The 15197-nt window shown below is 43.2% G+C and overlaps 1 protein-coding gene across 7 annotated transcripts in view; it reads right to left on the bottom strand.

The window, feature by feature from the left end:
- ahi1 (Abelson helper integration site 1) overlaps positions 1 to 15197 on the bottom strand; it is a 344784-nt gene that overhangs the window by 239005 nt on the left and 90582 nt on the right. For all 7 annotated transcript variants that reach the window (XM_067984827.1, XM_067984826.1, XM_067984829.1 and 4 more), the window contains exons 3-5: positions 14380 to 14504; positions 6617 to 7170; positions 868 to 1058 (exon numbers count right to left, since the gene is read on the bottom strand). In XM_067984827.1, coding sequence (XP_067840928.1) covers positions 868 to 1058; positions 6617 to 7170; positions 14380 to 14504 — 870 coding nt within the window. The remainder of the gene's footprint in view (positions 1 to 867; positions 1059 to 6616; positions 7171 to 14379; positions 14505 to 15197) is intronic.

Raw genomic sequence — 15197 nt, 5'->3', positions numbered from 1 at the left:
TTCACCGGCAATGAAATTAAAACTACTCCCTTTATGTGAATGAGTGATCACAAACTTTTTTTTTAATATGTTGTACATATACGTAAAAGTAATGGAAAAATAATGCTGGGAAATGGAACCCGTTCCCATTTAAAGTACGAAGTGTCAGCACCAAACATTCCTAGGTTGGCACTGCATGAACAGCTGCATGGTAAAGCTCCTTCTATGCTTCCTTAACATTGTATCTTAACCCTATACTCAATATTGTGCTCACTACTGCAACAGCCTGACGTTTCCATTTCTTACACTAGCCATTCTTGTAACCTCTCTAAGGGAGATTGCCAATTTAGTTCCAATTAGTGTCAAGTAGAGGCAAATTTATGCTGTGGGTTTTTGCCCACTAGGAACTGAGTTGAGACTGTCCCAAATTATAGGATCTGCACTACTGGCAGGAGGGGAGAGATGCTCAATCCATAAATCTGGGCTAAGTTTGATCCAAATCTCAGATGAAAAGGCAGTATGCTAACCCAATGCACCAGTTAGTTACCCGTATGCACACTTTCATCTGGGCCTCTCAATGCTGGGTTTCAGGTGTGCGGCCCCCCCCTTGCACTCCCCAACATCAAGACTGTAAATAGTCCAAGCTCCTATCACCATTCATTTCCATGTCGAAAAGATAATTGGTTTTATTCTATATGAAATTACACCAAGTTTTTTCAAATAGCAAATGGAATATATTATTGTGACTTTGATACCATATTTTATCAAAAAAATGTCCTTTCAATGAATTACAAAAGTATATAAATCAATCTCAAATTATTGTGCAATGTACTATATCACAGCTTTGAAATCCCTCTAAGTGAAATTTTACTTGCACAATTTTTGCACCTTTTTTAGTTTTCTTGGTCTTCTTTCTTTTTGTTCTTTGTTGTTTCTCCTCTTCCCCATGTCTCTGTTTTTCTTCATCACATATCACTTCTAATTCAGACTCAGACGACATTAATCTTCTGTGAGAAATCTTTTTCCCTTTAAGATTATTTTCATCCTGGCTATCTTGCAGCTCTGAAAGGTGCATTTCGCTTGGGAAGAAGACAAAAGGGTGTTTTAAAATAAATGACATTTCTGACCTGAATAAAATATACTGCCCTTTTCTGGACCGTATACCAAACTTTTAAATTAAGTCCACAAGTGCGTGTTAATTTACTTTTTATAGACACAAGCCCTGTTCAACTGAACTGGGAAGTAGTTGTTCATCTGCAATTCCCATAGGTGTAGCGGTAAAACAAGTGACTCTTGCATATAGAGCTGAGCACTACTATTTTACAACATAACTCATGTTTGTGCAATCACTGAATTACATGTGAAAAAATATTTTTCAAAAATTAGTTTGTGAAAATTTCTGGTTATAGCAAATGTATGCGTTGTGAAACGATATAATCTACACCCAATGCTAGGTAAATATATAAAATGAAAACAGAATAAAAGGCTCTGAACCCCACATGTATGATTGTGTTCTCATGCACAGCTTCCAGGTACCACTTTTCAACAGCTGTTGCCTCAATCCTTAGTTTCACCAGCTATATATAGGCAATATAGACATTTGCTTTTAACATGATGGAAGGACCTAGACAGGGCACCTTAGGATGTGCCAGACATCTTGATGTTCTATAAGACTTAATCCAATGCTATGCACTGGTTTTAGTAGTGCTTACCCTAACATGAGGATCTTGATTGTCATGTTTCAGGATCTTTTGACCAAAAGGTTTTGGGGGGAAAAAAGTTACTTTATATGTTGTGTTTTACAGCCTAATGTACTCAGACTAATTTAAAAACAGGTACTGAGATGATTGGTAATTAAAATGCTAATGAGCTAGCTTTTATGTTGTTTCCACATAGAAAATAGGAGCAGGAGTAGGCCATTTGGCCCTTCAAGCCTGCTCTGTAGAGCCTGTAGATAATAAGCAATTCATTACCCTAATTCAGCAATCAAAAAAACAGCTCACGCCTATTGTATTGGTTAGTCACTGATCCTTTTTGGCTGTGAACAGATGAACATAAAACACAGAGACAGAGGCAGTCAGTCAGTCAGGTCTTTAAAAAGAGAAAGCTGCAAGGGCTTTTATGGAGTCTAAGAGGTTGGAAATGCTCAAAAGCAATTAGGTAGGTGGCATTGCATATTCTTTATTTTGTATGATGTGAAGATAAGTTACACTAATTAATTATGATCGGAGTTGATTAATTCACTTCTGTTTTTTCAACCATGCTGTGAAATAAAGCAGCTTATCGATTCATATCAGGCCTTGTCTTGAAAAGTGTTTTCTCGTTCCATCTTTGGACAGATTGGAGATACACACAAAGGGAAAAATGGAAGACAGGAATATCCTGTTCAGATCACAAGGGCGTACTACTGTTAGACCCCAGGGTTAGGCTATCATACAAGTAGATGTAGTGCTTTGTGAGTCAATTCCCAGAAAAGTAAAATGCTCAGACTGCTTAAAGGAGTGGGCAACACCACTGATCCTAAGAAGGTATTTACAGTAGACCCAAATTTGGCAAAAAAAGAGACATGTCAGACATGAAGCTGAGTCCCTTCTCTAGTGCAATGACTCCCTCCCAGCAACCATTTGTCCTTTAGCCACAAATCCACCTTGTAGCTTATAGTAGAGGATCACCTCAACCTCACATGGGCTGAAGCCCTTCTATTGCACACCTAACATATCAAAATCATGATGGAAATTTGCATGAGCATGCCTAGTATTTTGCAAGCTTAACTTGCAGTTGGGCATGGAATCATACAGCACAGCTGGCTCTTTGAAAGAGCAATCCAATTGCATCCACTCACCTACTCTTTACCCTTAGCCCTGCAAATGTTCCCCCTTCAAGTATATATCCAGTTCCCTTTTGAAAATTACTACTGAATCTGCTTCCACCACCCTTTCAGGAAGTGTTGAAGAAAAACAAGAAACATCATGTTGACATTTACTGCATCATTTTTAAACTTTGGAACAAATGAATATCCACAACATATAAATGCAGTAACAAAGCACTAAAGCTATATAAATGAAAGCAATGTCAACAATGAAAATCTGGAATTTTACACTTGCAACTGCATAACATTAATTGTGAGGTAAACAACACTGAAAAATTATAGCATGAACTATGTACATTTTGAACATTTACAGGTTTCATAAATCACTAAGCAGTTTTGAGAAAACTCTTCAGGGCAGAGGGCAGGTGGAGCATGTTTCAGTAGGGGAGCATTTGGAGAACAGTGATCATGATATTATTAGGTTTAGAATAGTTATGGAAAAGGACAAGGAACAATCAAATGTGAAAATGCTTAACTGGAGGGTGGCAAATTTCAGGGATCTTGCCCAGGTGGATTGGAATCAAAAATTGGTAGGCAAAACAGTAACTGAACAATGGGAGGCCTTCATGGAGGAGTTGGTTCAGGTACAGAGTAGATACATTCCTACAAGGGGGAAAGGAAGGGCATCCAAAGCTAGAACGCCCTAGATTACTAAAGATATAGAGATTAAAATGAAACAGAAAAAGGAGGCTTACGACAAATGTAAGGTTCATAATACAGTAGAGAATCAGAATACAGGAAGTACAGAGAATATCTAAAAAAGAGAATAAGAGGGGCAAAGAGAGAGTATGAAAATAGATTAGCAGCTAACATAAAAGGGAACCCAAGAATCTTTTAGTAGAAAGGTAGTCAAAGAAAGCATGGGACGGATTAGGGACAAAAAAAAGAAAATCTTCTTGTGGAAGCAGAAGGCATAGCTGTGATACTAAATGAATACTTCGCATCCATCTTCTCTAGAGAAGAGGATGTTGCCATTGTAGCAGTAAAGGAGGAGGTAGTAGCGACATTGGATAGGATAAAAATAAAGGGGCGGTACTTAAAAGATTGGCAGTACTCAAGTAGAAAAGTCACCCAGTCCAGATGGGATTCATCCTAGGTTACTGAGGGAAGTATGGGTGAAAATTACGGCGGCTCTGGCCACAATCTTCCAATCCTCCTTAAATATGGGGATGGTACAGGGGCACTGCAAATGTTACACCCCTGTTCAAAAAAGGGGAGGGATAAACCCAGCAGTAACAGGCCAGTCAGCCTAACGCTGGTAGCGGGGAAACTTTTAGACAATAATCCAGGACAAAATTGATTGGAAAGGTATGGGCTAATAAATGAATGTCAGCACGGATTTGTTAAATAGTGTTTATCTAACCTGATTTGAGTTCTTTGATGAAGTAACGAAGAGGATTGATGAAGGTAATGCGGTTGATGTCGTGTATATGGTCTTTCAAAAGGCATTTGATAAAGTACCAGATAATAGACTTATTAACAAAATTTAATCCCATGGGCTTTAAAGGGACTGTGGCAGCATGGATACAAAATTGACTAGGGGATTGAAAGCAGACAGCAGTGGTGAGCGATTGTTTTTCCAGACTGAAGGGACATATACAGTGGTATTCCCCAGCAGTCAGTATTAGGACCACTGCTCTTTTTGATATATATTAATGACCTTGACTTGGGTATAGAGGGTATAATTTCAGGTAGCTTGCAGATGACACGAAACCCAGAAATGTAGTAAACAATGTGAAGGATAGTAACAGACTTCAGGAGGACATAGACAGACTGGTGAAATGGGCAGACACATGGCAGATGAAATTTAATGCAGAGAAGTGTGAAGTGATACATTTTGGTAGGAAGAATGAGGAGAGGCAATATAAACTAAATGGTACAATTTTAAAGGGGGTGCAGGAACAGAGAGACCTGGGAGTGCACATGCACAAATCTTTGAAGGTGGCAGGACAAGTTGAGAAGGCTGTTAAAAAAGCATACAGGATCCTGGGCTTTATTAATAGAGGCATAGAGTACAAAAGCAAGGAAGCTACTCTAAACCTTTTTAAAATTCTGGTTAGGCTGAAGTAATGTGTTCAATTCTGGGCACCACACTTTAGGAGGGGTGTCAAGGTATTAGAGAGGGTGCAGAAGGGATTTGCTAGAATGGTGCCAGGGACTTCAGTTATATAGAGTGACTGGAGAAGCTGGGGTTATTCTCCTTAGACCAGAGAAGGTTATGGGGAGATTTGACAGAGGTGGTTCAAAATCATGAACGGTTTTGACAGAATAAATAAAGGAGAAACTGTTTCCAGTGGCAGAAGGGTTGGTAACCAGAGGACACAGATTTAAGGTGATCGGGAAAAGTGCCAGAGGCGATATGAGGAAACGTATTTTTACCCAGAGAACTGTAATGAGCTGGACCGCACTGTCTGAAAGGGTGGTGGAAGCAGATTCAATAGTAACTTTCAAAAGGGAATTGGATAAATACTTGAAGGGAAAAAAATTTCAGGGCTATGGGGAAAGAGTAGGGGAATGGGACTAGATGGATAGCTCTTTCAAAGAGCTGGCACTGGCACGACGGGCCGAATGGCCGCCTCCTGTGCTGTACCTACTATAATACTATGATGATACCCTTCAATGTTATCCACAGAATGGATGACCGTGTCAGTCATCATACCACCAGATTATGTTCATTACTTTATGGTAGTTTGAATAGCAACAAGAGAAGAACTGGCAGATTCTTACGAGAATTACTTTGGAGGTCCAGCATTATTTATACCGAGCTTTCCCGCTGGAAATTAAATAGGTTGGGTGAAGTCAACCATGCACCCTAACTTACATTAAATAACTGAATCTACCTCTGTTGTTTTTATGCAATCTTATTGGCCTGTGCCTCTTAAAAGTTCAATCAGACTGCAGAAAAGGAACAGATTTCACTTTGTTAGAAATCAGTAAACATTGTACAGAAAATAAGGGAAATTTTGATCGAAAAGGGATTTCCAGCACTCAGAATGGACATATGGAGCAGACTCCACAAAAGGTAGATGACTCAGGGTCAAGTGATACCACTAAAAGGCAGCTGTACTGATATCTGCTGAGAAGGGGAAATTGATGGCTACAGAAGTATTAATAATATTGTTTGATTTCCCCCCCACCCCCCAAGTGTAGGTAGAGGCAAGGAATTTAGTGTCCCTTAAAGTAGAGGGTCACCACGTGGTATGAGATAAATGAACAACAGAATAATCGTACATGGGCTCCGAATGCTTTATAGACCAAATGGGCTTTGCGCTCCCAGCATATAGCATGTGTGTCTATTGGAAGTGTATACTGGAATATCCGGTGCAACCCATCCAATTTTCTATCCATTAAAATTAATGAATGGGAAACGGCAGGCTGTGAAACGGATGCACTAACCGCTGCCTGATATTCCAATTATGGGCTCCCAGCGCGTAAAACTGTATACCAAGAATGTAAAACTGTGCACCCAGCGCGTAAAACTGTACACCAAGAACGTAACTTGTAAAAAAACCCATATGTTCATAAAATGATTTACCTTTTTATTTTCTTGGATGGAAAAAAAAATTAAATCTATAGCAGATTGCTGTAAAATCTACTGTTTGAGCTATAGTTTCATATGTAGTTTAGTTATAAACCTAAGGATTATATAATTGCGTACCTATAAACCTGAGAATTGCACGACGCAGGTTGTGACCAAATACACTTACATGTTAAATACTACAATGGAAAACTTTGATAAATTACATTGCTATTTAATTTCATCCTTACCTTGTTTCCCCCTCATCTGTCGGCAATGACTTTTTCTGCCTATTCTTCTTATCCAGTTTGTTGTTTAAAATTGAAGACACATGCGAAATTGTTTCAAGTGAACGCTCCTTGATTTTCTTTGTTTTCTTTTTACCACCTCCTGCATCAATATGCTGCTCATAGGCGTGGATTAAAGAATCCACATCCTCTCCTATATCACTCTTTAGCACATTGTCAACATGGTCTTCCACTCCCAAGGTACTTTTTGACCGCTTTTTCTTAGATTTTTGCAGAGTCGTCACAGTTTCTGGAATAGCAGCTTTGTACAAATCTTCCTCATCAAAAAGTTGTTCTCCAATTATAGATTTCTTTTTCTTCTTTTTGTTTTTTTTGGGTTTTTTTTCATCTTCACATAGCTCGTCATTGTTAACTTTTTCTGCAACAGAGGTCCTGTCATTCAGTTTGTTTTTTGAGAAGCGGGGACTTTGTTCCTCTTGGTTATAAGTGTTATTTAAAATAGTTCCGTCATCCTCATTGTCTTTATGTAGACCAAGTTTATTCCTCAGCGTTTCAAGCTAGGCAAAATAAAGTGTATTTTTTAATACTGATTTATGACAACATACCGGGATCATATATGTACATACAAGACTGGGAAAGACCACTGGATCCAGCCGACTAGTCCCAAAGTTCAAAAATTACCATTCTTTACTTTCTCTTCTTTACCCTTCAATGACTGCTTTCACTAATAAAACTGTCTAGCTCCCTCTTGAACTTTCTAACACTGTCTGCCTCCTGTCCACACATTCATCACACTTTGTGTGAAGTGGTTAAATCTAAAATGTCTGTTCACCTTACCCCTTCTAAGGTTGACCTCATATCCTTTGCATACAGGGCTTGGTTAGGTCAAACATTTTATTAGGGTCCAGTTTACCAAAACATTTAGAACCATTAAGAAAAATGGTGTTAAGTTAAATCACAATTGCTAATTAGAATTTGAAATGACAATGCACCCATTCTATGGACCCACGGCGAAGAATCACTAAAGAGACTACACGATAACATCAACAAGTTCCATCCCACCATCAAGCTCACCATGGACTACTCCTCAGAATCAGTTTCTTTCTTGGACACACGAATCTCCATCAAAGACGGGCACCTCAGCACCTCACTCTACCGCAAGCCCACGGACAATCTCACAGTGCTCCACTTTTCCAGCTTCCACCCTAACCACGTCAAAGAGGCCATCCCCTATGGACAGGCCCTGCAAATACACAGGGTCTGCTCAGACGAGGAGGAACGGGATGGACACCTACAGACTCTGAAAGACGCCCTGGTAAGAACGGGATAGACCTCCTCAGAAGACTAACACGGGACGCAACCAACAGAGTACCCTTCGTCGTCCAGTACTTCCCCGGAGCGGAGAAACTACGCGATGTTCTCCGCAGCCTTCAACATGTCATCAATGACGACGAACACCTCGCTATGGCCTTCCCCACACCTCCACTACTCGCCTTTAAACAGCCACCCAACCTCAAACAGACCATCGTTCGCAGCAAATTACCCAGCTTTCAGGAGAACAGCGTCCACGACAACACACAACCCTGCCACGGTAACCTCTGCAAGACATGCCAGATCATCGACACAGATACCACCATCACACGAGAGGACACCACCCACCAGGTGCATGGTTCATACTCCTGTGACTCGGCCAACGTTGTCTACCTCATACGTTGCAGGAAAGGATGTCCCGGAGCATGGTACATTGGCGAGACCATGCAGACACTGCGACAACGGATGAACGGACACCGCGCAACAATCGCCAGACAGGAGGGTTCCCTCCCAGTCGGGGAACACTTCAGCAGTCAGGGACATTCAGTCACCGATCTTCGGGTAAGCGTTCTCCAAGGCGGCCTTCGAGACACACGACAACGCAAAATCGTCGAGTAGAAATTGATAGCCATGTTCCGCACCCATGAGGACGGCCTCAACCGGGATCTTGGGTTCATGTCACGCTACACGTTACCCCACCAGCGAACAAAAGCTATCTGTTTTTAATATAATGGGTCATTTGCTGACTTTCTCTGATGTTTCTGCCTCTCTGTTTTTTTTTCCTGTTTGTTTTTTTGTTGAATGTGTATTCGGGGGTTCTGTAGGTGACACCTCTCCGTCTGAACACGGTGATTGCCTTGGCAACGGGCAGTTGCAGGGGCAGTCTGTAAACACCGTGTATTGTTCTATATGTATAAATGCGTAGGCTTCGAGGAGCTCCTGAACATTTACCTGACGAAGGAGGAAGCCTCCGAAAGCTTGTAGATTTCAAATAAAAATTGTTGGACTATAACTTGGTGTTGTAAAATTGTTTACAAATGCATGAAAACAAAGCATAAATGTTTAACAAGCAGTTGAAATGTGAATTTGGACTATAAAAGGCATTACCAATAAGTTTTGAACTGAGCAATGTCATTTTTTAAAATTCGTTCATGGGATGTGGGTGTCGCTGGCGAGGCCAGCATTTATTGCCCATCCCTAATTGCCCTCGAGAAGGTGGTGGCGAGCCGCCTTCTTGAACCGCTGCAGTCCATGTGGTGAAGGTTCTCCCACAGTCCTGTTAGGAAGGAGGATTTTGACCCAGTGATGACGAAGGAACGGCGATATATTTCCATGTTGGGATGGTGTGTAACTTGGAGGGGAACATGCAGGTGGTGGTGTTCCCATGTGCCTGCTGCTATTGTCCTTCTAGGTGATAGAGGTCGTGGGTTTGGGAGGTGCTGTCGAAGAAGCCTTGGCGAGTTGCTGCAGTGCATCCTGTCGATGGTACACACTACAGCCACTGCGCCGGTGGTGGTGAAGGGAGTGAATGTTTAGGGTGGTGGATGGGGTGTCAATCAAGCGGGCCGCTTTGTCCTGGATGGTGTCGAGCTTGTTGAGTGTTGTTGGAGCTGCACTCATCCAGGCAAGTGGAGAGTATTCCATCACACTCCTGCCTTGTGCCTTGTAGATGGTGAAAAGGCTTTGGGGAGTCAGGAGGTGAGTCACTCGCCGCAGAATACCCAGCCTCTGACCTGCTCTTGTAGCCACAATATTTATATGGCTGGTCCAGTTAAGTTTCTGGTCAATGGTGACCCCCAGGATGTTGATGGTGGGGGAATTCAGTGATGGTAATGCCGTTGAATGTCAAGGGGAGGTGGTTAGACCCTCTCTTGTTGGAGATGGTCATTGCCTGGCACGAATGTTACATGCCACTTATGAGCCCAAGCCTGGATGTTGTCCAGGTCTTGCTGCATGAGGATCAGACTGCTTCATTATTTGAGAGGTTGCGAATGGAACTGAACACTGTGCAATCATTATGATGGAGGGAAGGTCATTGATGAAGCAGCTGAAGATGGTTGGGCCTAGGACACTACCCTGAGGAACTCCTGCAGCAATGTCCTGGGGCTGAGATGATTGGCCTTCAACAACCACTACCATCTTCCTTTATGCTAGGTATGACTCCAGCCACCGGAGAGTTTTCCCCCTGATTCCCATTGACTTCAATTTTACTAGGGCTCCTTGGTGCCACACCCGGTCAAATGCTGCCTTGATGTCAAGGGCAGTCACTCTCACCTCACCTCTGGAATTCAGCTCTTTTGTCCATGTTCGGACCAAGGCTGTAATAAGGTCTGGAGCCGAGTGGTCCTGGCGGAAAACAAACTGAGCATCGGCGAGCAGGTTATTGGTGAGTAAGTGCCGCTTGATAGCACTGTCGACGACACCTTCCATCACTTTGCTGATGATTGAGAGTAGACTGATGGGGCGGTAATTGGCCGGATTGGATTTGTTCTGCTTTTTGTGGACAGGACATACCTGGGCAATTTTCCACATTGTCGGGTAGATGCTAGTGTTGTAGCTGTACTGGAACATCTCGTCTAGAAGCGCAGCTAGTTCTGGAGCACAAGTCTTCAGCATTACAGGCGGGATGTTGTCAGGGCTCATAGCATTTGCTGTATTTGAATGACGATCCAAGATATGACTTGGATTTGCAATGGGAAATTAGAATCCAGCGTGGCAATTAAATAGAATTTGACTATAATTCACCCTATCTCCTTCTCTGCTTTTCCTGTTTCTTTCTCTATCCTTAAATTTCATTGGCTGAGGAGATAAACTGTTGGTCCCATTGTTCACCAAGGTCTTGGATGCCCCAATGACCTCACAGTTTCAGTAATTTTTTTGAGCTGATTCATGGAATCATACAGCACAGGAGGCCATTCCGCCCATTGTGCCTGTGCTGGCTCTCTGAAAGAGCTACCAATTAGCCGCACTCCCCTGCTCTTAGCCCACAGCCCTTCAATTTTTTCCTTTTTAAATAGAGATCCAATTCCCTTTTGAAAGTTACGATTGAATCTGCTTCCATCACCCTTTCAGGCAATGCATTCCAGCTCACCGAGTAAAAAAAATTCTCATCATCCCCTGGCTTTTTCGCCAATTATTTTAAATCCGTGTCCTCTGGTTACCGACCCTCCTGCCAGTGGAAACAGTTTCTTCCTATCTACTTTATCAAAACCCCTCATTATTTTGAACACCTCTATTAACTTTCTCTGCTCTAATGAGAACAATCCCAACTTCTCTAGTCTCTCCAGATAACTGAAACTCCTCGTCCCTGGTACCAGTCTAGTAAATCTCCTCTGTACCCACTTCAAGGTCTTTACGTTCTTTCTAAAGTGTGGTGACCGGAATTGCACACAATACTCTAGTTGAGGCCTAACCAGTGATTTCTAAAGGTTTACCCATCACTTCCTTGCTTTTGTACTCTAGAGTGAGTTTAAAAAAAAATCCAACTCAAGGAGCACGCCGCGAGATGCCCCGCTCTAGCGAATTCTGCCCCATTATTCTTAATACGCAAAATTTAACTACAAACTACAGTTTGAACACACACCTAATAATTTGCACTGAAAGTTTTCAAGTAAAAAAAAGCCCATGCCTTTCAGATAAATTTTAAAAAGTAACAAGTGGATTTTCAGAAGTGAACACTGTAATAGCAATATACATCTATGTTCAGAAATGAAGTGCCTGGTTAAATTTTGAAAAAATTCTATTCCTATTACCCCCTTATCATCAGCTTTGCAATTTCTCATTCCACGTATACTTTTCTTTCTGAAAATTCAATGATTTATTTTGCAGAAGATTGGTTGAAAATGGTTTGTTTACAAACACCATGGGCTCGATTTTAGGGTCGGGTTTCCTGCGGGGGGGGCCCCGAAAATCCCGATATGAGGTCACGTGACCGGATCGCGCCACGATCCCGACCACTTCCGGGTTCCCCGATGACGTGCGGGGCTGCGTGCATGGCCCCCGCTGGTGGGAATCCCGCAGGCAATTACAGCCAGCGGGGTTCCACTTGAGAGTACTTATCTTGCTTGTTGAGGTCAGTTAATGAGCTGAATCAGCTGTCAAAAGAGGAAGTGTGGGATTTTACCTGCATCGCAGACTGTTTCACACACTGGGGGAAACAGTCTCTCTCCAACCAGGCGTGTTGCAGCCAGCAGCCTGTGGCAGCTGCCAAGGTGCACTCCACGGGGGAGAGCCCTCACCCACGCAGGAGGCCACCGCGTCACATAGGGCAACCCCTGCCCCCCACCACCCCCCGCCAAGCCAGAGGACAGACCGACACGAAACCGCAGCCCCAGTCCGAGGAACCACCCACCTACCCTGCACAACCCCTCAGACCAACACCTGCCAGATGGGTGGTGCGTGGACACCCTCGGAGGACGAACAGCATGACCAGCCCCAGCAGCCTCGCAGTCCACGCGGTCCGCCACAGAGATGTGGAGCCCCCCCAACACGGTGTTGTTGCACGCCCACCTGCACAGCAGGAGGGAGGGCTACCGCAGAGAGACACGCATCGCAGAGGGCACTACCCTCGCCACATGGTCCACAGACCGAGGCGAAGCTCCCCGGACCTCTCCGAGCAGCAGTGCACATGGAGGCGCAGATTCGCTCGACATGTAGTCGTGGAGATCTGCAGGCTCTTTCATGCCGAGCTGCTCCTGGCTGGCCCCAGCACCAAGTGCTTACCTGTCGCTGCCAAAGTCACCACTGCCCTCCACAACTTCTCCTCCGCATCCTTCCAGGGTGCAGCCGGCTACACCGCCGATGTCTCTCAGTGGTCTGCGCGGAAGAGCCCTGCAAATACACCTGCACCTACTCTGCAGTAACACGATGGGTGGCATCAGTGGTGGGTCCTCATAGTGATACCCAGGAGTGGGCATTATTGGACACAACAGACAGGATTCACGGAGACATGGCAGTGGTGGTGCCAATATAATGTGTGCTGTTTGTTGCTCTGAAATTCAATATAGGTAACACCCATGGCAAACCCTCCGACACCCTTGTGCACCCCCTTCATGCTCACGAAACATTTGCCTTACGCTGTCTACTGCACATATGTGATGCATGCCCTGTGGCTGCAGCACAGGTGGTGGCTGGTTGAGTGAGGCTGGCCGTGAGGGAGATGCACGAGAGGGTGAGTATGGGATAGAGCCATGAGATTGTACGAGGATTGGGTCGCGTGTTAGTGACAGGATGAGTACTGGCGAGGTGAGTAGGTGGAGGTAAGATGAGGATGGGGTTTGAGTGGGTATGAGGGGTGATGTGACAGAGTAGTGTTGGCGGTGCCGAAGGAGATGTGGGGTTGGGGCAGTGTTGTGGCAGATGGAGTGTAGGGGAAAGACTTAGTGTTCTCACTTTGGCTGACCTACTGAGGTCATTGCAGCGCCTCCTGCACTGTATGCAGGTGGGCGATATGTTGGTTGCACAGGTGACCCCCTCTGCCACCTCGAGCCAGGCCTTCTTGGTGGCAGAGGCTGGCCGCTTCCTCCCACCCGCCGGGTGGAAGATCTCTGTCTTCGCCCTCCTCCTCACCCCATCTGATGATACCTGGGGTGAGGCATCATTAAACTGGGAGCAGCCTTCCCCCTGGACTGCTCCATGCTGAAATTTGTTCCATTGGTTGCAGCATCTGTCAGTGGAGGACTGCCCCTTTAACTAGAGAGCCTCCAGCTGACAGATCGTACTGCGCATGCGCAGCCCGCCCGACGCGCAGACCAGCAGCGTGGACCCCGGAGGAGCAGGTAATTGATTCCTATTAGTGTGTTGCCTGCTACGATCGCGCGGGCAACCCACTAATTTCACCGAGCGTGTTGACCACGCTCCCGAAACCCAACCCGCCGGAAACCCGCAGGCCTGGTAACATCGAGCCCCATAAATTAAAGGATTTGGAGCAACTCAAAAAGTATTTAAAATGTCAATGTCCGAAATTATTCATAGTTCAGCAATTCTGATACAATGTTAGTCGCTTCAACCGCAACTGAACGAATGTCAGGATAAGACCAACAATGGCCTTATCGTGCAGTAATAATTTCATAATATACAACAAAAAAAGCTAAGATTTTAATCTTTTACCTCATAACACTGAGCTCCCAATTACTGCTATCACTTTACACCATTTCCAATTCGATTCAATATTCAGCCTCAGCCTCCCAGCAACCTCTACTATTCTAATAGAAGCACCAACATTCTATTTCTTTTATTGATCTGCAGAGGCTACTGAGAGGACAAAAGTAAACTCAAACTTTACACTTTAGCAAACATCAGAAATATGACAAAATACAGCAGCTCCACTTGGAATAGTAAAGGTTTTAAAACTTGTTGCAACTTACAATTAACTTTAAATATCTTTTGGATGAATACCTGAGGATAAGGTCAAACAGAGTTAAAGAATAACCTACTGTAGCTCAATCTATACTCACCACAATACTGTCTTGGGCAGGTGTACTTTTCCTTTTTGATTTCTTTTTCTGAACAGCTAAACCAGAATAGCTTTTGAACACTTCTTCAAACTGAGCCTTGGTCTTTGCCTTGGCTTCACTTTCCCCTATAACATAAGCTATAATGGTCAAAACTGACTGTAAATTAAGCAGCAAACCAGTACCAAATTTAGGACATAAAAATTGGTGTTTTACATGCACTGTGGTCCATTTGACTATTAATCCAATGGTTTTTTTGTTAAACATTGAAAACAAAACAATCAGGAGGCAAGCAAAAACAATTCTGAAATCATTTAAGTGAATATTTAACATACAACAAGAAATGAAAAAAAAAGACCATTATGCTCTGAATACACATGCTTCGATCTCAGCCAATTAATAAAATCACATTGTTCACCCAGAAATGTGAAAAATAATGTTTAAAGAGTCATTTAGGTATATTAGAAGAATCAATAGCATAATTAATCAAATTAAAGATGATTCATTGAATATGGTTAAATAAAAATAAAATTTACAGTCCTTAAAAATTCATAATTCTCTGAATATCTGCAAGTTGTGATGGTTTGACTGGACAGTATTTTTAATATGTCTTCGCTCCTCCTTGGTTTAGTTTTGTTTAGCAATTATTTCTTTTTGCACAATGTTTCTTACAGTCTTTTGCATCAGCTTCACTTTGGTCTGATTCTCTTACCTTCATTTCTGTCTAACTTCCACTGATCTCAATTGTGTGTAGCCCCACCTCCGTTCACAAAAAAACAAATAATTCTGGAAAAACTAGTCATATCCATTTGCAGAAACCA

This window comes from Heptranchias perlo, chromosome 5 (assembly GCF_035084215.1).
Source record: "Heptranchias perlo isolate sHepPer1 chromosome 5, sHepPer1.hap1, whole genome shotgun sequence".
NCBI lineage: Eukaryota > Metazoa > Chordata > Chondrichthyes > Hexanchiformes > Hexanchidae > Heptranchias > Heptranchias perlo.
The sequence above is the reverse complement of the archived record's forward strand: the minus strand, read 5'-3'. Positions and strand labels throughout refer to the sequence as shown.